At 38.2% G+C, this 23662-nt stretch overlaps 1 protein-coding gene across 1 annotated transcript; it reads left to right on the plus strand.

Annotated features, from left to right (window-relative positions):
* Window positions 1–737: 737 nt before the first annotated feature.
* Window positions 738–23319, plus strand: LOC111332706 (uncharacterized). Its single transcript, XM_022938119.2, is given in 9 exon segments — window positions 738–1002; window positions 3195–3247; window positions 4155–4299; window positions 6051–6212; window positions 6499–6576; window positions 6728–6795; window positions 7350–9147; window positions 17865–19517; window positions 19520–23319. Coding segments are annotated over 7 exon segments (5310 nt in total). The 5' UTR covers window positions 738–1002; window positions 3195–3247; window positions 4155–4214; the 3' UTR covers window positions 20986–23319.
* The last annotated feature ends 343 nt before the right edge of the window (window positions 23320–23662 follow it).

The following is a 23662-nucleotide window of genomic DNA, read 5'->3' on the forward strand; positions in this document are numbered from 1 at the left end:
GAGAGCAGAGCTCGGCACGGTTGTAAAACTTGGAGTTCAACAAATAAACCGTTTCGTAAAGTAACATTCTAGCGTGTAGTCAATGCACTAAAGAGTTCTCCTCTTAAAATATGTATTTCACTGCATTTTTAGTATTTATAACATCTTTACACATCAGAATTACGTCGAGAAAAAAACTCCCAAAAAACTTGAAAATTCAATTTTCCTCCTATGAAACTGCAGTTAAATTATATAAATATATCCCGGGGAAATTAGTTTCTCATACTTACTTGTTACGTGTTATTGGAAGAGTGTTAACAAGAACACCTAAAAGTGAGTTGTAATAAGGTAAAGTGGGAGAATAAAGTTGTGTGAAGCGCACGAAGAATAGCAAATTTTCATGCATGTAAACACGGTGTATAGTCAGTTTTATGGAGTTTTTCTCGACGTAGTTTTGATTTGTAAAGATTGCAAATACGGGTTTCTCGACGGGGACCACTATTAACCACCAGCAAAACAATATGACATTGTTTTGCTGGTGGTTAGTTTCTTACAAGTTATGAGACTCATTACGTTGTACTGTGTATGTTTCCATGGTCAAGGTTGGATCATTACGAAACTTGAGAAAAAAAACGGTCTTTTTTTTTCTAAAACCGAAATTTTCGACAATCGCCGCTCAAACCGGTTACATGTCTCCATTTCCGGAAAGCAGTTCCGGTTTCGATGTTGCGTCATAAACTTTAAGCTTGCACCGAATCATGGTCTAGGGGATTCCCCGTTTTCTAGTACAGACAGCACCCGATATTTTACGGTAGAGGTGTTAGAAAGTTTGCTGCTAAAAATTACAGTTATCCGTTCCATAACATACCTGTTGAGCCTTATTTGATACTTAACCAGTTCTAGTAACTTTCCTTGAAGCATTTATGTGGCGGGTTGAAGTGGCACACGTCGCGTCTGTTTCAAATACCCCGACAATTTTAGAGATGGAACGTTCTCATGGCTGTAACAGATTTTGTATATGAGGTAAATACTTTTATTTCGAATTCCTTCGTTAATATTTTCTCCTTGTAATTTTGTTTATATGTCCTCATTCTCTCTGATTTCCGGCATGGAAGACGCTCATAAAGGTAAACGCCAAGGGTCGCTGACTTTTAATTGAATTTGGCATTCACTGATGCTCGCAGCACTTATAGGCTAAGCTAGGCTTACATTTTACAAATGAAAAAAGGCTGAAAGTTTCTAAAGGAACTGTTTGGGGCTGCGTCGGTGGGGTAACGAAATAATTTGGATATATCAACAAAGTTGAAATGGTAAATTGGCCACCGTAACGATTACAAAAGCTGACGTTTCGAGCGTTAGCCCGAAACGTCAGCTTCTGTAATCGTTACGGTGGCCAATTTACCATTTTAACTTTGTTGGTATATCCAAATTATTACATTTTACAGCTGCTGAATTCGAAAAAAGTCGCAGAAAAAGAGTTATATTTACCTCGGAAAAAAGAAGAGGTTTGGAAGGGTTGAAGGGAATATTCAAAGGGCGGATTTAATATAGTGTTAGTGCAGATGAACAAAATATCAGTTTCGTTTGCAATCCATGTACATGCATTTACAGTGGGATCGTGTTATGTTCAAGCTTTGCTATAAGGCATACTTTAAATTGTCCCTGTGATGTCTTTTACGATAAAACTGTTAAAATTCCCCCAGTATAGCCAACAGTCTGCCAAGTGGGTGGGGGTGGGATGTTGACGCTTCAAATTGATCAGTTCTTATAGTCGCCAGAGAGTCAATGAACGTACTCATTGATCATCTTTTGTCTATTTAAATCTTTATTTTGGTGATCAGCTGTGTGGTTTTAAAGTTAGGGACCAGACATTTATTAGAGGGGGGGAGGGGGGTGGGCTGGCACAAATGGGGTGGGTGGTCATACCTTTTTGTGCTCCTGTAAATGGGGGGCTGTATAAAATTGTGCAACCATTTCTGAGGGGCCATGTATTTTTGTGCATTCCAGTTTCCATTCCACAAAAAAAAGAAACAACACTGAAAGAATTGACAACAAGTCAAATTTGATTAATTATTTAAATAATGGCATAACAAAAAAAAAAAAGAAGGGAAGCAGCGTGGCCGAGTAGTCAGTGTGTCGGGCTCGCAATCCACTGCTCCTGGGTTCGCGTCCCACCCTGACCACTACCTGGATTTGTTTCACGGTAGCTCCGAGTTCAAATCCTCAGCCTCAATTTTAAATACTTTAGCCAACTGGTTTGCCTCCAGCCAGTTTGGATTCTTAACAATGTTATGTTCAATTTGAATTATTTGTTTCAGTTGTTTGCTTGGTCCCACCAGTACTCCAGCTATAAACACTGCAGAGGGTTAAAATAAGTTTTTTTTATCACTTATAAGCCCTCTTTCCATCATTTGCTTTAGCCAGTAAACTTGTGTCCCTTTTAAGGATATTAGAGTAGCCACCTTGACTTCCTTAACTGGAATCTCACCATCAGATAGTAATAATTAAAGGAGGCAGCATGGCCAAGTGGTTAGGGTGCTAGATTTGTAATTGGTGGCCCGGGTTCGAGTCCTTCACCCACTACTTGCTGGATTTGTTCTCGGTTGCTCCGAGTTCAACTCTTTGGCTGCACTCTGTAAATAGCCTACTCAGGTCTGCCTCTTGCCAGTGGGGATTTTCATGTTCTTTATGTTTATTTAAAATCTTTGTTTGATTTATTTGAGGGCCACAAGTTGACATCAGTTGAATTACTGTCATGTGTTACCCTCGTTAAATGAAGTTGTTGTTATTATTATTATTATAGTTTGGAGAGTAAACCAAAATACTCCTCTTCTCGTCTAGCTTTGCTCTTCTGTGCCTTTCTCTTATTTTTGCTATTTGCTTTTAAAATAGCTGGGTGAGTTTTATTTAAGTTGTAATAAAACTGTTTCTGTGGCAGAGGGCGGGTCATCTTATTTCGTTTACAGAGTCAAAGGGGGGCCACATTATGTTATGCAGTGGCAAGAAGAGTCCCTTGGGAAATTATGTATAATTGCATCAGCCCAACCCCCCCCCCCCTCCTCCCATAAATGACCATGAGCCCCTTATATTACTACCTGGTTCAAAGTAGGAAATTTAATCATTTAATTATTTCTTAAAACTTGGTTAGTAGTATTTCATATTAATTTTGATTAAAATAGATTAAGAATTTCTTTTATTAATCTGTTCTTCCACAGAATTGGTTGATATTAGAAATGCTTAAAGAATGTATTGGCCCCTGTCTAAAGAGGTATGCCATATCTTTTCTCGCTTTCACTTGCCATCTTTTTGCTGAATTTTTGGTTCAACTTGGTTCTTACTGCTGCACTGTTTTGCACTGTTTTTATAGTGTATGTAGTTTCTAAAAATTTTATTGGTTTTGGCCAACAGTATAATTGTTTTGTTGCTCTTGTTGGAAAATTTATCATTTCAAATTTTATCTCTCTGCTAATAAATTTTAGGACGTTGTGATCATTTAATAATCCCCATTCAAAAATCAACTAATATTTTGTATAATGATATGTCTGTGAGTATGATCATTTAAGCTGGCAACATTATATCTCCCCTCAGCCCCTTAAAGTATAAATTATTCAAATTTTTGCTGATAACTATGAACATACATCGTACAGTGGTTGAACTTTTTGCTCATATCAGTCCATAATGTATTTCATGAATCTCAAAATTTAAGTACATTTTATATGATGAATTATCTTGCCTTTTGGTAAAATCTGTTTATAACTTGCTCCTTTCTTCATTCCAATTCGTTTGTTGTGATGTTATGTGTAAAATTGTAACTTTATAATAATAACAGCTTTATTTAAGGAGGGCAACACATGACAGTAGTACAACTGATGAACTTGTGGCCCTCAAATAAATCAAACAAAGATTTTAAGTAAACATAAAATGCATGAAAATCCCTACTGGCAGGAGGCAAACCAGTAGGCTATTTACAGAGCGCAGCCGAGGAGTTGAACTCAGGGCAACGGAGAACAAATCCAGTGGGTAGAGGGTGGAGGACTCGAACCCGGGCCACCGGATTACAAGTCCAGTACCCTAACCACTCGGCCATGCCACCTCCACGTATGTTTAGCTTGTGATTTGGTGGTCATGAATTGCGCTAATGTTTACTGCCTTAATTGTTACCTTTCTCTTTTCAGGCCAGTATAATGTAAACAGAAACTTTCTAGGAAGCATCTTGTCAGATATAGTCAGTAGCTATGGAAAGAAGTTCAAGCAAAGTTCCACGTGAAACTGGAGATGGACCTGTAAAAGAAAATGCCTTGGACTTTGAGACCTTGGGAGGTGAGAGTCTTGCCAAGCTTCAGTTACCAATGACAGTACCAGGGAATAAATGTACCTGCAGATTTTGGATAAAACCACCAGACACAAGAAAGGATTTGATATCATGCACTTGAAAGGATATTTAGAACAGTTCGTAATGCTCATTTGAATTAGTTGCCCAATTAAGTATAAGGCATTGAGATAATTATATGTCACCTGAATCTTCAAAAACAAATGTCAGCCTTTAACCTGTGCTGGGGGAATTATGCGCCGATGCAAAAGCGCATAATTTTAGCTCAAACGCATAGTTTGCATAATCCTCTAAAAAGTGCATAATTTTTGCATAATTCTCGATATTTCAAAAAAAATCTGTCCTAAAAGATAAATTTTCCTACCTTCAAAACTTTTTAAAATAGTTGTTTTAAATTGTAGTGAATTTTGATGGCAAAAACTAAAGTTTTTTGCACGATTAAAACAAATTTCTGCTTCTTTTATTCCGATCACGTCCAAATAAACGGTTACAACAATAGAGAGAGAAAACAAAATAGAGTAGTATATATATGCTAATTCATAAAAAAGAAAGTTTGAACAACAAAAGGAAAAGAAACACCTGGGCCAATCATAGTTCAAATTAACTATTCCTGTGAAATATTTCAAATTTAAAATAACAACGGCAAACATAATATGCATAATAACAACAAAAACTGTATTTTTAATCAAAAAGATTGTGTCAAACATGCAGGAAGACAAGTAAAATCAAACAGGCCTCTTGTCTTTTGCTGCTGGAGACCTGGGCTCTAATTGTTGACTTTCAAGCAATATGATTGGAGGAAAAAGAACCAATCAACGCTTCCGAAAGAAAAATGGCGCCATTTTGGTAAATTTATTCCAGAAACTTTCTTTTCTGTTCTTTTTGTGTTTAAAATGGAAAGTTTTTTCCAAACCAAAGCAAAAAAAATTACAATATAACAGCCAAAGAGAGAGTTAAGCAATATCCTGGCAAATAATTATTAATAATTAGATTTTCTTAAAATGGACTTATAAATTTAAAATATATGTAAAATTCAATACTTTTAATATTGTGCAACTTGCATAATTTGTGTATAATTTGCTAAATTTGGCACATAATCACAGAAAAAATAGTTTGTAATTTCTCATAAAATAATGCATAATTCCCTCAGCCCTGTTTAACCGAAGACAATTTTTCTAAAGGGCATGTTTAGTAATTAAGCACAAAATAGTTCACATTTTTTTTCATCTAATATTTTAGTTAACTAAATGGGAATTTTGAAGGAAGTTGAGCTTGGAGCTTGATCTGCACAATACTTAAAACAGCTATGTAGATGTGTTGTTTCAACTGTTACACTATGGCTGTCCTCTTTCTCTATAGTCTGTTGAGGCGTGAAAAAATTAAATTATACACACACACATGCACATGACACCTTTGCAGCCATTAAGTGCATGAAAAGCAAAAGCAAACAGGTTGCAAGTGAGAGAGAGAGAGAGACTTTAAGAGAGTCGGCTTGTATGTGAGGGGTGACCATATCTATAACCTCATGACTATCTACCTCCACTTTTTGCATAGTTCTACATTTTTTTCCCACACCCAGCAGACTCAAAGTCTCTTATCAAGGTTCTGTACATATGAGTAATTTAGTTTTTGATCTTTGTTTATAATTAACTTAATGATACACTCTTTAAACTGAATGAACTACCCACAGAACAAACCAAATGTTGAGACATTGACACAAATCTTTGTTTTATGTTTGCAGCCATTGCTCATGTTTATAGGAATCAGGGTAATGAGGCCTTCAAGAAAGGAGACTTCCTCAATGCTGTCCTCTTTTACACAGAAGGAATTAAAGTTAACTGCAATGACATAGAACTGAAAGCCAAACTGTACAACAACAGGGCAATTGTACATTTTAAATTAGGTACTGAGAAGCTTAAATACACAGTTTTATTTTTTGATACTCTGGGAACTAGTATATGAATTATATAGTTGTTTTCCAAAATCAGAGATTATTTAAATTGTAAGCTCCTAAAGCAGTTTTTTAAAACCAAATTGCACTAGTAATGAGCCCTAAAACATGCAAAGCAATACCTATAACTTAATTAATTCTTATGGCAAAACCAATGGGAGCAGATGAAATACATTTATACATGTACAATATTACCAGCATTGCTGGATCTAAACAGAAATGTTTATTTTTAAAACAGGAAATTATCATGACTCACTAAGCGATGCAAGAGCTGCCACTGAGTTACAACCAGCATTCCTCAAGGCAATTGTGAGAGGTGAGTAGGTGTGTTGTTTTCTGTTTTGAAAAAAACTATTTCCACTAAACATGTATGTATTATTAAGTTGTAATTATAAAGAATCAGTGTTAAGTTTTGGTTTCTGTTTCTCTTCTTGGATGTACTAATTATAAAAGGCTGTTGCTTACAGGAGCCACTGCCAGTGCTGAACTGAAGAAATTTGAAGAAGCCATCACATGGTGTAATAAGGGTTTAGCTGTATCCTTTTCTCTTTAGGTCTAATTTCTTGAGTAAACACTTTGTCAACCTGACTCTGTAGCAGAAAATGTGAAATAGGGAATTAATGTAGTTGCATTGGTGTTGTTGTTGTTTTACCAACATTTGAACTTAAGATAGTCAATTAATGTGATTTGCTAATATTATTTTGATGAATGACAATAATATCTATTCAGTAGTAAAATTGGTTTTCATCCAAATTGACTGCTATTTGATATATAGTACTCTCTTCATTACAGCTTTTGCATCTCATATAGTAAAGGATATAGCTGGAACTGATAGCTTTCCTTGTCTGAGCAGAACTAAACCCTATGTGGATATAACCTAGATTTCAATATCATTGCACTAATATATGAATTGAAAACACAGCACTGAATTGGAGAAAGATGTAGTTACAGGTGGTGATATAGCTATATGTACCAGTGAATTATGGAATCTGTAGCATGTTCTGCCTATTTCCATGAGATATTTTTATTTAAAATATATGTATATCTTATGTCTCTTAAAAGTTTCTTATTCACTTTAACGTAAATAAGATTGACCAAAATAACAAGATCTTGTTGGCGTTAAAAACCCAGTCTGTCGAAGAACTAGCGGGAGAGTTCATGGACAAAAAAGATCAAGGCAACCGTGATATCACTTCCAACAGTTCAGGTGATATCAAGAAAGTCTTTGACTGTTGTCATCTAAATCTTAAAATCGCAAAAGAAAGAAGAGACAGAGCTGGGGAAGGATATGCCTATGGCAGCCTCGGGAATGCTTTCGAACAAGTAGGCGATTTAAAAAAAGCTCTGAACTACTATAATTTGTGTCTTCAGATTGCAAAAGAAGTTAGAGACACACCCTTGAAAGGTAAAGCTTGTGGCTGTCTTGGCAGTGCTTATCACAAGCTGGGTGATTTCAAAAAAGCCGTAGAATATCACAATATGTCTCTCAAAATTTTTAAGGAAATGGGAGATAAGCGTAACGAGGGTGCTGCTTACAGCAATCTTGGAATTGCTAATCGATGTCTGGGTAATTTGAGAAAAGCCGTAGAGTACCATAACTTACATCTTGAAATTGCTAGAGAAGTAGGAGACAAGCACAGTGAGGGTAGAGCTTATGGTAATCTTGGCAATGCTCATCACAATTTAGGCGATGTCAAAAACGCCATAGAGTACCATAACCTACATCTTGCAATAAGTAAAGAAATGGGAGATAGGCATGGTGAGAGTAGCGCTTATGGTAGCCTTGGGATTGCCTACGACAGTCTGGGAGATTTCAAAAACGCCTTGAAGTACCACAACTTACATCTTGAAATTACCAAAGAAATAGGAGACAAGCATGGGGAGGGAAAGGCTCATGGCAATCTCGGCATTACCTATAACAGTTTGAGCGATTTCAATAAAGCTATACATTGTCACAGACTAAGTGCTGAAATTAGTAAAGAAATAGGTGACAGGCATGGGGAGGGTAGTTCTTATGGCAGCCTCGGTAGTGCTTACAGACAACTGGGAAATTTGAAAAAGTCTATAGAGTACCACAACCTACATCTTGAAATTGCTAAAGAAGTAGGAGACAAGCATCAGGAGGGTGGTGCTTATGGCAATTTAGGCAATGCTTATAACATGCTTGGTGATGTCAAAAAAGCGATAGAGTACCACAACCTAGATCTTAAAGTTATGAAAGAAGTAGGAAACAAGCATGGGGAGGCTAGTGCTTATGGAAATCTAAGCACTGCTTATCAGGGTTTGGGAGATTATAAAAAGGCCATAGAGTATCTAATCCTACTTCTTGATATTATGAAAGAAGTAGGAGACAAGCATGGGGAGGGTGGTGCTTATGGCAATCTCGGCAGTGCTTATCATGCTCTGAGTGACTTCAAAAAAGCCATAGACTACTTCAGCATACATCTTGAAATTAGCGAAGAAATAGGAGACAAGCTTGGGAAGGGTGTAGCCTATAGTAATCTTGGCAATGCTTACGACAGTCTGGGCGATTTCAAAAAAGCCTTAGAGTACCACATGCTACATCTTGATATCGCTAAAGAAATAGGAGACAAGTATGGCGAGGGGGGTGCTTATGGTAGTCTTGGCAATGTTTATTTATGTCTGGGCGATCTCCAAAACGCCCTGAAGTTCCTCAATGCACATCTTAAAATTGCTACTGAACTTGGCAACAAGCGTGGAGAGGGTAATGCTTATGGCAATATTGGCAAGATCTATCTGCTTCTGGGCGATTTCAAAAAGGCCATAGAGTACCACAACCTGAATCTGGAAATAATTAAAGAAATAGGAGATAAGCATGGGGAAGGTATATCGTATGGTAGACTTGGAAATGATTATCTAGCTTTGGGTGATCTAATGAAGGCCGAAGACTTTTTCAGGCGACAACTTGATATTACCAAAGAAGTCGGTGACAAATCATCAGAGGCAGCAGCCTACTATTCATTGGCTTTCCTTTTCGAATCTCAGGGCCGACTACCAACAGCCGTTGAACATTATAAAGCCAGTATAGCGCTCTACGATGCTATGCGAAGCCTTCTCAAATCGAAAGATGAGTGGAAAGTTAATTTTCGACATAAAGCTCAGAGAGCTTATACAGGCTTCTGGAAAGCACTCGTGAAACAAGGTGAGATAGACGAGGCCTTGTTTGCAGCGGAGAAAGGACGCGCACAAGCTCTAGTTGACCTGATGGAATGTAGTTTTCATGATGGGGCAGGTTCGCCCGAAGAAGCAGTTTTAAAGAACCCTTTCGAAGAGGAGGAGGAATATTTAGAAGTTTTAAGGTACGTTCCATTAAACACTGTTTTTCAAGCAGTCGACTACCCAGACGTCAGTCTTTGGGTAATTCCCCAAGGAAAACAAGTTCAATTAAAACAGAATAAAGTAGAACATACTGTTTCAGAGAATAATGATGCTCCCCAGTCCTTTGAGTTGCTCGTCCTCGATGCTTATGACAAAATTGGGGTTAATGTAGATTTGACATGCGAGGATCGGTCTTTGAATGCTTTTAGGGAAAGCGGTATAAAAGAGAACGAGAGAACGAAAAGAGAAAACCCCCAACCTTCCGCAGAACAAGAAGATTGCTTGAACACTTTGTATAACCTCATTATTCAGCCAATCATTGATCTAATCCAAGGCGATGAGCTAGTCATTGTTCCCGATGGACCCTTTTGGCTAGTTCCTTATGCTGCATTCAAGAATGCCGATTCTAAATTCCTGTTTGAATCCTTTAGAATCCGACTTGCTCCATCTTTGACAAGTTTCAGGCTCATTGCCGATTGCCCAGAAGATTACCACAGAAGAAGTGGTGCCTTACTTGTTGGAGATCCGTGGGTGACCGACATTCCATGGACTTACCCCAATGGAGAAAAAATGTTCAAGCAGCTCCCGTTTGCTGTAAAGGAAGTAGAAATGATCGGGAAGATCCTGGATGTCACACCACTCACTGGTAGACAGGCAACGAAGCGTGAGGTGTTGAAAAAACTCAGTTCCGTTGCTTTAGTTCACTTTGCAGCTCACGGTAGCATGGATACTGGCGAAATTGCTCTTACACCTGACCCAGAGAGATTATCCGCGGAAATTACGAAGGAGGATTTCATTTTGACAATTGGAGAAGTGTTAAATGCTCAACTTCGCGCCAAACTTGTTGTACTCAGTTGCTGCCACAGTGGTCGGGGCGAAATCAAAGCTGAGGGTGTGGTCGGCATTGCGCGCGCGTTTATGGCGGTTGGTGCTCGTTCTCTTTTAGTGGCTCTTTGGGCAATTGACGACGAGGCTACACTGGAGTTCATGAAATGCTTCTACCATCACCTTGCAGAGGGAAGACGTGCAAGCGAGTCTCTGAACCTGGCCATGAAAAGTTTGAGGGAATCCGAGAAGTTCAGTAAAATCAAATTCTGGGCTCCTTTTTTGCTGATTGGCGATGACGTCACTCTCGACTTCGGTGCGTTGAAATGAATACATTTAAGATCAAAATTATTAAGATCAAAATTACTTGTCACTAAAATTAGAGACCTCTCAGACTTGAAAACACGCGAAGGTATAAAACGCTCTAGACCAGAATGTTTTTTTTTCTTGCATTGACGTTTTTTATCTTTTCTATTATTCTTTTCATTACTTGTCAACACGTTTCTGTTTGATTTATATAAATTTCATCGTGTCAGGAAGATATATATCCTTAGTATTGGGAAGAAATAAAGAAAGACCACTCTATGTTACGTCGACCAGAAAATGTGTTGTTATTTTTCCTCTGCTTTTTCACTTGCTTGCCAAGATTGCGAAATGTACCACGGCTTGTCACCTGAATGAAATAATGATTATGATGTCTTTCGCCAAGCTGACAGTCAACTGCTTTCCCTTTCTTCTTCTTTTATTATTCTCCTTAACAAAGAGTGAGGTCATCGCCGTTTTGTTACTTACATGCTCTAAACTTTTTTTAAAGTGGAGGAACGGTTCGCCGTTTTTTAGGGAATAGGGGTCATTTAGTAAACTTTGATCTTTTCTCTTTATTATGAATGACACTTACTGACAATTTGGTGTTACCTTGAAAAAGTGCTAGGTTGTTGCTCTTTCAAGCAGAATCTGATTCCTCTAAATTGATTCTAATTCTGTAACTGTCGAGATTGCCATTCCACGATTTATTGAAAAAACTAACTACCAAAGTTAATGTGGCCATATGTCAGACTTGTTAGATTCACTTTAATGAAAAAGGGTTTGATCATATTCAATGTTTTATCAAACACTCGCCTATTCACAGTTAAGAGCCACTGACCGTAAATATCGACAGCTGTTGGCGGACATTCGATCGATGGTCAGTGGCTCGTAAGGTTTGAGAACAAGCTAAGAGAAAAAGATACAAGGCTTTAAGGTATAATACTTTCAACATTCTGAATATTCCCAGTTCTTAACTTTTATGCTTAACACCTACCTATGTATGATATGAGGAATTTTTGATGTATCTCACGCACTTGGTATTTAGGTTTTTATTTTACACTTAGATGCGGAGGACAGTTTTCTGTTTAGGATCCATCAGGTGGTCAAAAGTTTTAAGATGTGCTGTAATCCAGCTGCTTCGGAGTAAAGAGTATTGATATCAATCTTAATTTAGCATATTCTGATAACAACCACTTGTATTCTTATTTTAATCAGTTGGCCTAGTGCAAGTTCGAACCTGAGGTTACGTGGTATTTTGTATTCAAGTCTAAACAAACTAAGCCTGTATCTATTTAACTGTATTAACGTGTTAATTAGGATTTTCTTGGGTTAAGACATGTCACCACAATTGGCAGAGATGTCGCAACCTGATTGAACAATTTGCCGTGGTTAACAAGAGTACAGACAACACTACTAGCGCCAACGTGCCACGAAATTTAGTGCCGCGTTTACGTGAAACGTGAACAGCGTGAGCGAGCACGTGACCGTGTTTTTCCCGCCCTTTTTTCACACCGGTTGCGCTTTGTGGTTTCTACTTGTAAGCATCCTGTTTCACGTTTGCAGTGTACGTAAGATTTTCTTCGCTTTTTCTCTCACAGAGTAGAAGTTAATTTCCGGAAAAAGGGCCCCCAAAACTATTTCTTCAAGGTCATACAAGTTTAAGGGTACTTTCAAATTCCCCATGACGTAAGCTCACGCAAAGCTAAAGCAGCAAGGTTCACGCTATTTTATGTGAAACGTGAAAGGGCAAGCTGACGTTTGCCGTTTCACCTAAACGCGGTGCTAAATCTCTCTAATGTGTCGCGCACTGAAAGAATCGTTTTATTTGGCGTTGATATTGTTGCGGACTCACTTAGCAGCGCCGCGTGAGTCCACGACATTTTGACCATTGTGATCATGACGATTATCGTGGTTGATAAGAGTACAGAACACACTAAACCACCGTCGATTTGTTAAGTATAACTGTTTACTCTAGCTCTATCATAGCTTAATTAACACTTTTATTCCCACGGTTTAAATGGAAACTCTCTCACCTGACAAGGATACGTATGTGTTTGTTTACACGCTTTTTGTATCACGTTACTATCAAGATAATATGCCCCAGTTTCCACATTTTTTCTGATTATCATCTACTCCTTATCTATCAATGTATTATAATCTCTCCAAGGATTGAAAGGGTTCACATCTTAATGTCTCCATTGAGGGTTTACCGTCTGCGGCAATCAACCACAGTTTTCTTTTGTTTTTGTTTTTTTACATATTTCTTATTTGTTTCTGATTTTATTACATTTTACTGCGAGTAGTCTGATAATTTTGGTGATTGAAGGGGAAAATATTGTCTTCTTTCATGTGCGCAATAAATAAAATTTAGAGAAAACAGATCTTGAATGTGTATCTGTTCAACTTTGTATGTACTAACCATCGATGTGACAAGTTCACTTTTGGCTGACATCTTGCCTTCGCTTGCATATCTTTCGTTGATTCTCGTTTTCTAAGTGTTTCCACCTTTCGTGAATTCAGACGGTTATCGCCTTTTTGCATGTGTATGTCTTTTCTCGCTCGCGTTATAATCACCTTTTCTCCTCGTTTACGCCTCTGTGATTTTTTTTTTTTCATTTCTTGTTGCTTTTCCATTGTAATATTTCTTCAACCCACCTATGCGCGCTTCTCTCGCTGCTTGCATCTTAACTACATCTTATTGACATTCATATGGAAAACGTCTTTGTGTCTGTTCTCTAAACAACTGAAATTTATTTCGTAGTGTTCCGACCCATTTAATTTGCGTACGATTCCAAACTTTAAACGTTTTGCAATTTTGCGGTCTTTAATGATTACGTGTTGTTAGGGGTGCATTGGTTCGTACTCGTTTATTAGATCCCAGTGTTGCGCATCCCAGCACTAAGCGGTCTTGATTTTTTATAATTTGGATATATCAACAAAGTAGAAATGGTAAATTGGCCACCGTAACGATTACAAAAGCTGACGTTTCGAGCGTTAGCCCTTCGTCATTCGCTCCGACGAAGGGCTAGCGCTCGAAACGTCAGCTTTTGTGATCGTTACGGTGGCCAATTTACCATTTCAACTTTGTTGATATATCCAAATTATTTCGTTACTCCCTCCTACGCAGCCCCAAACAGTTTCTTTCGAAAATATCAGCCTTTAATGGAATATGAGTCTTCTTGTATTCTAGTGATTTTAATTTTTGTTGGTTGATTTTTTTTGTTTATTGCCTGAGGAATTTAACTACAAATTATCAAATTTAACTACATATTATCAAAAAAAAATTAATTCTTGTGATAGCTGACTCCTTTGTACTGTTTGTTACCCAATTTAATGTGCAACACTCACTCCCTCCCCTTAGAATGTATGTGATAATTGAGAAAAGTAAATTATATGGCACAGAGAAGTTATTATACACATGGATGGCTCTCTCTCCCTATCAGTAAGGAATTATTTCCTCCCTCCTTCATCAATTGCTGTATACATGTAAATCCCAGCCAGGCTAATTCTCTCTGTCTGGCTCTTGTTTTTGATAAAGGCTAACCAGGAAGGCAGACTTAAACTGAATTGTCAGCCATGTTTTTCTCCATTATAATCCAAATTAAAGTTCAGGCTAGCCTTGGCCTGGCAGGAAAGCCTGGGGCCATTCGGCTAAATTTTGTTCCTTGTTTCTTCCTTTATAAGCTAGCCAGGCAAAAGGCCTGGGCTATTGCCTGGTTTGGCAAGGGTCGTGTTGCAAGTTGGATTACAAATTAAAACACAACTGCAACTGAATTTACAAAGAGGCTATTACTTTTGTTCTGCAGATTTAGGCTGTAGATTCGATAATATTTTAAAACCTGTTTACTGAGAATAGTGGCTCGATCGTGGCGCCGGCCATAGATTTTTGCCTTAATAAATACATGAGGACTTGACAGATTTAGATAGGTTTCCAAACTATTAATTTAATAACGGAACCTTTTTTTGTATGTTTGTTGGATGCATGCAGCCATAGCTGATGTTTATAGGAATCAGGGCAATGAAGCTTTCAAGAAAGGAGATTTCCTTGAGGCTATTCACTTCTACACAGAAGGAATTAAAGTGAATTGCAATGAGAAAGAACTAAAGGCCAAACTGTACAACAACAGGGCAACTGCACACTTCAAACTTGGTGGGATAATGTGATATAATATATAGATTTAGCCAAGCCCAAAAGGGGAGCACGCATTTTTTTCTCGCATGCCTTGTCATACAAAACTAAAGCTCCTACTATGGATGAAGTGCGTTTTAATATTAATGGGTTTTCATTCACAACTTCTCCGTGTCACACGTGTTCGGATACCATTACGAGGATGAGCCCGCGCGGCTCTCGGCTGCAAACGCTTAACGTACCATCCACTAATTCATCTCGAACCCAGAGCCTCCTTAGCTATGTACAAGTGTAGCGCACGCATTGTGCTCAAACGCCAGCAGGAAAAGACTAAAGCCATGGTGTTGGCGTGCCCGTGGTACAGTTGACCGCGCATGCTAAAAGTAGCACCTTGTACAGACGCCCGTATGGTCATGAGTCCAAATTTTTTCGGCCTCATGGGTTACTACTATTTTTTATAATTATGGGGCTAAGCTCCGCGCGCTGCGAGCTCCTCTAATACTTTCTCAGTTGACATATATCCTTCTGTCTTAACTAGAAACCAGTCTCAATTATTTAGGTCTATATTCATTGAAAGGGGCTGTGGTGATTTCTCAAACAGGTTGTGAACCAGTGGTTATATTTTCAACTTTTACCCCTATAAATGTGGTTATTTGAAGATGGTTTGATTTACCCAACTCCCTCTACTCTTCCATATCGATTACATACTGTTGTATTCTGTCCGTAACTACGTCTCTTTAATCACATATAAGATAACTAATAACAAACGAATTCAATCGACCTCTCTCGCTCGTCGCTCCACGTGTCATTACCTCCTCAGGTCATGTGACCGACACAACACATACAAATTCACTTAAATCAATGGTAGGACTTGAGCCCTAAAATCAAAGAAGTTATTTCTTATCAAAGAAAGAAAAGAGATTTATTTTTGTATTTACATGTATTACAGGTGGACTTGCTGCATTTACATTGATGAATTGTTATTTGCAACAGGAAATCATGGCGAGTCACTGGTTGATGCTAAAGCTGCCACTGAATTAAAACCAACTTACCTTAAGGCAATTATTAGAGGTAGATAAATTGCTCTTTGCCTTTTTCTAGATATGCATGTAATTATATAAAAAGTGAGGGGTCTAAGTTGAGTTAAAGGGGCACAGTGTTCATGGTTGCTGTTATTCTCTTCTTTCTTATTAGAATTTTGTGTTTCGTCATGGATTGTTGAGTAATGCACTGATCAGTACTTTGAAGCTCTAACTCTCCCCCCTTCCCCACAAGTAACCAGTATTGAATAAAATTCATGATAATAATAGGACCGAATGGAGTCCAATTCAGTCTGTACTTATACAAGTGTTTACAAAATTTGTCAAATTTTGATTTGTTAACGATGAGAATGATTACCAACAGAACTAGACAACATATAGTCCTGTGAACAATTCATCATGACCATTACAATTTCCGGGAAAAACAAATACATTTATTTAGAACTTAAAAAAATCCTCCGTTTTGGAAATTCCCCGTTTTGTTACGGAAGTGGAGTTCTGGTTTTAAATATTTTTTCCATAGGAGACGCGCTTTTTAGAGGGGGGTGTGATTCGTGGAAAGGCCCTTATTTGAGGATTTATGTTTTTTCCTGTCGACTTTTCCGTTATTAAGTTGTGAGGTTTTTTACGTAATTGTCTACAGGAGCAACTGCCTGTTCTGAACTGAGGAAGTTTGAAGAAGCTTTGACTTGGTGTGATAAGGGATTAGCTGTATCCTTTAAGAAATCTTCTTTTGAACCTTTCAAAACAGCCACAGTTTTAATTCAGAATTTAAATGGCATAAAGTACGGAGCAGGGTATTAACTGACTCGGTTAAGTCCCTTCACTTGACTTCGAAGTAGTCAATGCGTCAAGAAAAGACAAAAATTCATCTCAATCTTATAACAAACCTCTTCTTAGCTGTTCATCAAAAAACGATATTTACTTAGTACAAGTTATTTAGAGATGAACTTTACTAAACTTTAGTTTTTACGATTTACTCTCCCAAACTGACGAAAAAAACTACATATTAGAGGAACAGAAAGTTGATCAGATCACTTCAAAAATTTTTGACTTGTGCGCAATCGGCCTAACCGTGACACATGACCGAATACGACCCAGCCAAAATTGGACGATATTCGGTCTTATTTGGTCTCGTTCCTTGGATGATATTTACAGTTTTCAAAGCTTGCGTTGAAATTCTTCCTTAGAGGATAATTCAGGTTGGGAGAGCATTCAGCGTTTTTTGTAGAAAAGGGGCCATTTCGCCTCTCACAAACTCGCTCAGACAATTTAACATTCATTTTTGATGATGAGCTCTTTATAAACCTTTCGTTCGGCCGCTGCGAAATATGTTTGTGAGATACCTGACGCTATACTCACCATTCGGCCCCAAAGTATTCCTAATAGTTCGTCGGATGCTCACTTATTTTGTTGCATTCATTTCTCCTCTGACATATATCCGTGGATAAAGGCCACAGTCAAGGACAGTTTTATCGCAAAAGTATGGTGGTATGAAAATAGGTTATAATGCATTCGCATCTATTTCGCTCATAAGTTATAGATCCACACTAAACTAAGAGTGTATCGCTGGTGTTTTTATTCATCTTGACGTAAAGAAGATCAACAAAGATAACCAGTACCTTTTGAAACTAAAAACCCGGTCTACTAAAGAAGTGGAGGGGGATTCTATGAAGAGGAAAGATCATATCAGTCCTGTTCCCATGAATCCTGTAACAAGAATCGGTGATGTAAACAAATTCGTAGATTTCTTTTACCAAAACCTTAAAATTTCTCAAGAAGAGGGAGACAAGACTGGCGAAATACATGCCAATGGTAACCTCGGGGGCGTTTTTCAAACTGTCGGTGATTTTAAAACAGCCATAGGCTACTACAACCGTTTTCTCCATATCGCCAAAGAAGTTAGAGACAGGTCCTTGGAGGGTCGTGCTTGTGACAGTCTTGCCTATGCTTATTACATTCTAGGCAATTTCGAGAATGCCATACACTACTACAAGTTAGGTCTTCAACTAACTGAAGAAGTAGGAGAAAAGAAGAGGAACGGTAATACATTTGGCAATCTTGGTAATGTGTACTACAGTCTTGGAGCTTTCGAAAATGCTTTAAACTACTACAAACTATGTCTTGAACGTTCTAAAGAAGTAGGAGACAGGCATGCGATGGGTACGGCGTATGGGAATATTGGAAAAACTCATCACAGCCTAAGCGAGTACAAAAATGCATTGCACTACCACAACCTAGAGCTTGAAATTGTCAAAGAGCTGGGAGACAGTTGTGGGAAGTTTAAAGTTTATTGTAATCTTGGCAATGCTTATTACAGCTTGGGTGATTTCAAAAGAGCTTTAGAATTCCAAAAGCAAAACCTTGAATTTACCAGAGAATTAAAAGACAAACATGGGGAGGGTAAAGCTTGTGGTAATCTTGGCAATGCTTGTCAAAACCTGGGAGACTTTCAAAAAGCCCTACAACACCACAACCTTGCCCTTTAAATTTTCCAAGAAGTAGGAGACAAGCATGGGGAGGGCAAAGCTCATGGTGAACTTGGAAAAGCTTATTATAATTTGGGCGATTTCAAAAAAGCTATTGACTGCCACAACCTACATCTTAGACTTGCTGAAGAAGAAGGAGACAAAAATGGAAAGGGAAAAGCGTATGGCAATCTTGGCAGTGCTTATTCCAGTCTAGGTGATTTTAAAATAGCCAAACACAACTACGAGCTGTGCCTCAAACTTGTTAAAGAAGTTGGGGACAGGCATGTGGAGGGTAAAGCCTATGCTAGTCTAGGCTATTCTTGTCAAAGTCTGGGCGATTTCAAAAAAGCCATTGAGTACCACAGCCTACATCTTGAAATAAGTGAAAAAATAGGGGACAGGCAAGGGGAGGGTGCTGCTTATTGCAATCTCGGCAATGCTCATCACAGTATGGGAGACTTGAAAAGAGCCATAAGAAACCAAAAGAAACATCTTGAAACTACTCAAGAGGTAGGAGATAAGCGCGGGGAAGGCACAGCTTATTGCAATCTTGGTAATGCCTATCACCGTTTGGGCGACTTCAAAAGAGCTATAGATTTCCACAACCTACATTTTGAAATTACTAAAGAAACACAAGACAAGCGTGGGAAGGGTACAGCTTCTTGTAATCTTGGCAATGCTTATCAAAAACTGGGTGACTTGAAAAAAGCAATTGAGTACCAAAATCAACATCTTGAAATTTTTAAAGAAGTGGGAGACAAGGATGGGGTGGGTATCGCGTATGGCAATCTTGGCAACTCTTATCAAATTCTGGGCGATTACGAAGAACCCATACACAATCATAAGCTATGTCTTGCAATCACCAAAGCAGTTGGAGACAAGCGTGGGGAGGGTAATGCACATGGGAATCTGGGCAACGCTTATCAAGGTCAGGAAGACTTCAAACAAGCCATAAAGTACCAAACCTCTTATCTTGAGATAGCCAAAGAATTGGGGGACAAGCATGGGAAGGGTAAAGCTTTTGCAAACCTTGGCAATGCGTATCAAAGTCAAGGCGATTGTACAAACATTATATATTTTATCAGCCAACAGCTAAAAACTGCCAAAGAATTGGAGGACGAATTATTAGAGGCGGCAGCCTACTATTCATACTAGCCGAGTCTTTAGGCTTTTTACCGAAAGCTCATGAACATTACAAAGCAAGTGTAAAGCTATATAACGATATGAGAAGTCTTCTTAAATCGAAAGATGAGTGGAAAGTTAACTTTCGAAACGAAGCTCAGATAGCTTATCCGGTTTTGTGGAGAGTGCTTAAGAAACAAAAAAAGATTGTTGAAGCCTTGTCAGCTGCTGAGAGAGGACGTGCTCAAGCCCTGACTGACCTTATGGAATCCCGCTTTTGTAGTGGAGCAATTCAACAAGATGTAGATGATGAAAATTTGACAGTTGTAAGGCACCTTCCATCAAGCACTCTCTTTGAGGCCTTGGACCATCCCGACGTCAATCTTTGGGTTGTGTCGAAAGGAAAAGTTTATTTCAAAATAAATAACGTAGAACGCATCATGTCACAGACTGTTGCAACTCAATCCTTGGAGTCCTTCGTCCTCGATGCTTGTGCAAAAATTAATGAGCTTCCTGAAGTAAGATGTGAGGATCGATCTTTGGATGCTTTGAAGGAAAGCCGTTCAAAAGTGATTGAGGAAGGTGAACAGAATATTCCCAAGCCTCTCATCCAGCTAGATGCCTATTTGAGCCCTTTGTACAACATCAGTATTCAACCAGTTGCTGACCTGCTTCAAGATGATGAGTTACTCATTGTTCCCGATGGTCCCCTGTGGCTCGCCCCTTACGCTGCATTCAAGGATGCTAATTCTAAGTACCTGTGTGAATCGTTTAGAATCCGACTTACTCCATCTCTAACAAGTCACAGACTCATCGCCGATTGCCCAGAAGATCACCACAAAAGCAGTGGTGCGCTACTTGTTGGAGATCCGTGGGGAGCTGAGGTTACTAACAGCCAGGGTGAGAAAATCTTAGAGCAGCTTCCGTGTGCTGAAGAGGAAGTAGAAATGATCGGAAAAATTCTGAAGATCGCGCCGATCACTGGCGGACGGGCCACAAAACGCGAGGTGCTGCAAAGACTCACTTCCGTGTCCTTAGTTCACTTTGCGGCACACGGATGTATGGAAACTGGCGAAATTGCCCTCACACCCGACCCAGACCGAATATCTACAGTGCCAAAGAAGGAGGACTACATTTTAACAATTGGAGATGTGTTGAATACTCAACTCCACGCCAAAATTGTCGTGCTTAACTGTTGCCACAGTGGTCGGGGCGAGATCAAAGCTGAGGGTGTGGTTTGCATTGCACGCGCCTTTATGGGGGCTGGTGCTCGATCTGTTGTAGCTTCCATGTAAGCGATTGATGACGAGGCAACACGAAATGTCATGAAATGCTTTTATCAACACCTTGCAGAAGAAAAACCAGCAAGTGAGTCTCTGAACCTGGCCATGAAAAGCCTTAGAGAATCAAACAAGTACAATGACGTCATACACTGGGCGCCGTTTGTACTAATTGGTGATGATGTCACGCTGGACTTCAGTGCAAAGCAATGAGTAGTTACAGGTGAAGATTGTGCCACGGTGAAATGATTTTTTTTGTTTTCTCAGCAAGATTAAAATACAACATAATACAGAAGTCTTTAAAGTGCCTATGAAGAAAAAATTTTTTATGCCCTGTTTGTTTGCTTATGTCTTGATGAACACAGCTAAGCGATTTTGGCCGACCAAAAGAACTTTCTTGTATTATTTTTTGAACCTCAAAGTTTGGATTTTGCAATCTGAAATGGTTCCATTTTGCGCGCGGTCAAATCTCATCTTACAAAGGAACTGACGTAGTTGGTGGTTCTGAAGACGACAAATAAAAGCTTAAACAAAGCGCCAGAACCACCAGCTACGTCATCAGAGCCAAACTCATTCCCAGTTTCCGGAGACACCGATAACGTCTAATTTAGAGACTTTGAGCCACCAAAAAGCCGATTTAAATTTCTTTCCTTGAAATTTCTTTTGTCATTCCTTAATAAGGACATAATAAGCTACAAAATTATGCAAAAAAATTTTTACTTCATAGGCACTTTAAGGTGTTTTACATTTTTCTGGAATTTTTGCTAACTTTGTTAGATGAAACTTTAGGTGTGATGAAATAAAACAAACTTCTTGATTATATATTAATTAATCAGTGGAATTGTCTATAGTTTTAACTTTACAATTCTTAATGCTTGCGAAGAGAACGGAATGTAAGAGGGCTAGCTACTAGAACGCCTGTCGTTAAATGGCGATTATTAGGTTTCAGTTTTCACAAAGCGATAGTAAGCTCCATTCCTATACTGGGCGATAACTTGCACTGAAACCAACCAGAGGGTTTTTTCGTATATGTAAACATGAGCCTCTCCACTGGGTTTTCATTAAGCGCATGCTCAAAGTTGTTGATTTGCAGAGAAACAGTTCTTGATGTTTAAAATGTTCGCAGATCTAGGTTGAAAAAAATTTTATTTCCCAAATTGGCAGTCCTATGGCAATTAAAAGTATATGGTTTTTCTTCACCATAAATTACTTTGTTACAAATTGAGGTTATTCATCCATTGTCATTTTTTCAGTCCATTTGAATACAATACAATTCTTTCTGTGCCAAGATTGCCATTCTAAGCTTTATATCAGCGATAATGTAAAACCGGGTGTAGGCCTGTATATATTAAAATCAATATATCAAAATTCTAACATGGCTCCCAGACTTGGGTAATAAAAAAAAAAGAAACCAGCTATTCATCCCTCAACCTTTTGCTTCATTTCCCCAAAGCTCGGAGCCAAGTTTGAATTTACATATATCCAGAATGGCCTATTGAATTTACAGACCATGTATTTGAGACATTAGTCCTACTAAAATCAAATGGGTTTTGTTTATTTTAGTCTGTTTTAACAAACGCTTATCTGCTCATTTTAAGTACCGGGACATAAATTCTGAAATACGTAACAAGGAATTTCTTGTGTCCAGTACAAAATATTCACCATATGAATAATGGAAGTAATTAAAATAAACCATGTTTTTCTCAAACGAAAGTTTCTTGTAGAATAATCTCATGAAGAAATTTAAATCTTGTCCGTATTTGTACAGGAATCTAGGAAAAAAATTTCAATGTTTGAAATTTTCTATTCAAATCAGGTTCAACTGTTCTTCTTTGCCTTAAACTTCCCTTAGTATGATTTGAAGATAACTGGTGTTATCTTCCTTAGATTTAGAATTTTTACATAGGTATTCATAGCACTTTTCGCATTTATACACTGAGGACCCATTATGTGGCCAAGGGAGAAAATATATATTATAAAGGTGAAAGAGTAAAAGATATATTGTATCACAGCAGTTTAAGAGGAAATTTTATGAGATTAATTTTAGATAACTACCAGCTGTGTGCCTGTGATAGTTAACCCCACTCATGTTTAGCTGTATGATGTAACGTAGGAGTTTGAATACAAACTGGGACAGTTTTGGCTAAATATGCTTTGTGTAATGTCAGTATATTGCGTGTTAAGTAGTTATATGCTACTTTATTTACAGTTTAAGATGACTGTTCGTTTACCGTAGTTTAATTTATTTTGAACTTCTAAGCTTTGAAGAAACATTATTCAACTGATAAGAACTAGTTTCTCTATTACTTAATCCTATTTCAAACCAAAAGTTGTGCTCCAGTTTAGATTTTTTCTGATTCTCGTGGACTCTTTGTTGTTAGTATGTTAATGCCGTGAGGAAAGTCTAAATTACGATCAGTTTTGAAATTTATTTGGCTCACTTTATTGTCTCCCTTTAACGCTTATATTACTTATTGTCGTTAACAATTTAGTGTAGTTTCTTTTATACTAAGTTTTTACTGTGTAGGAGAAATATATATAATGTACAAATAATGCGTGGTTTCTTATCGTCTTTCTCTAAGTTGTAAGGATTTACAAGAAGTCCATATTGCAAACCTCCTCCCCTCTTAATAAGCGGCTTTTCATTGGATTTCACCTCTACCAACGTTTATCCATCTCCCCTCGCGAGTGGTCACACGCTTCTTGAACGCCATGGGGACGTCTTCGTCCTTTTTGCATCTCTGTGCCTCTTTTCTCGTACATTTTCTTTTCACATTTTTTTCTTTCTTTTGTTTCATTCTAGTTTTCTTAGCCATCGTCATTATTTCTCAATCCTGCCTAACCCGTAAGTTTATTCTTCCTCAGACGAGACCATTTCTTACCCGCTAAC

The sequence above is a fragment of the Stylophora pistillata genome, chromosome 14 (genome assembly GCF_964205215.1).
Source record: "Stylophora pistillata chromosome 14, jaStyPist1.2, whole genome shotgun sequence".
Classification (NCBI taxonomy): Eukaryota; Metazoa; Cnidaria; class Anthozoa; order Scleractinia; family Pocilloporidae; genus Stylophora; species Stylophora pistillata.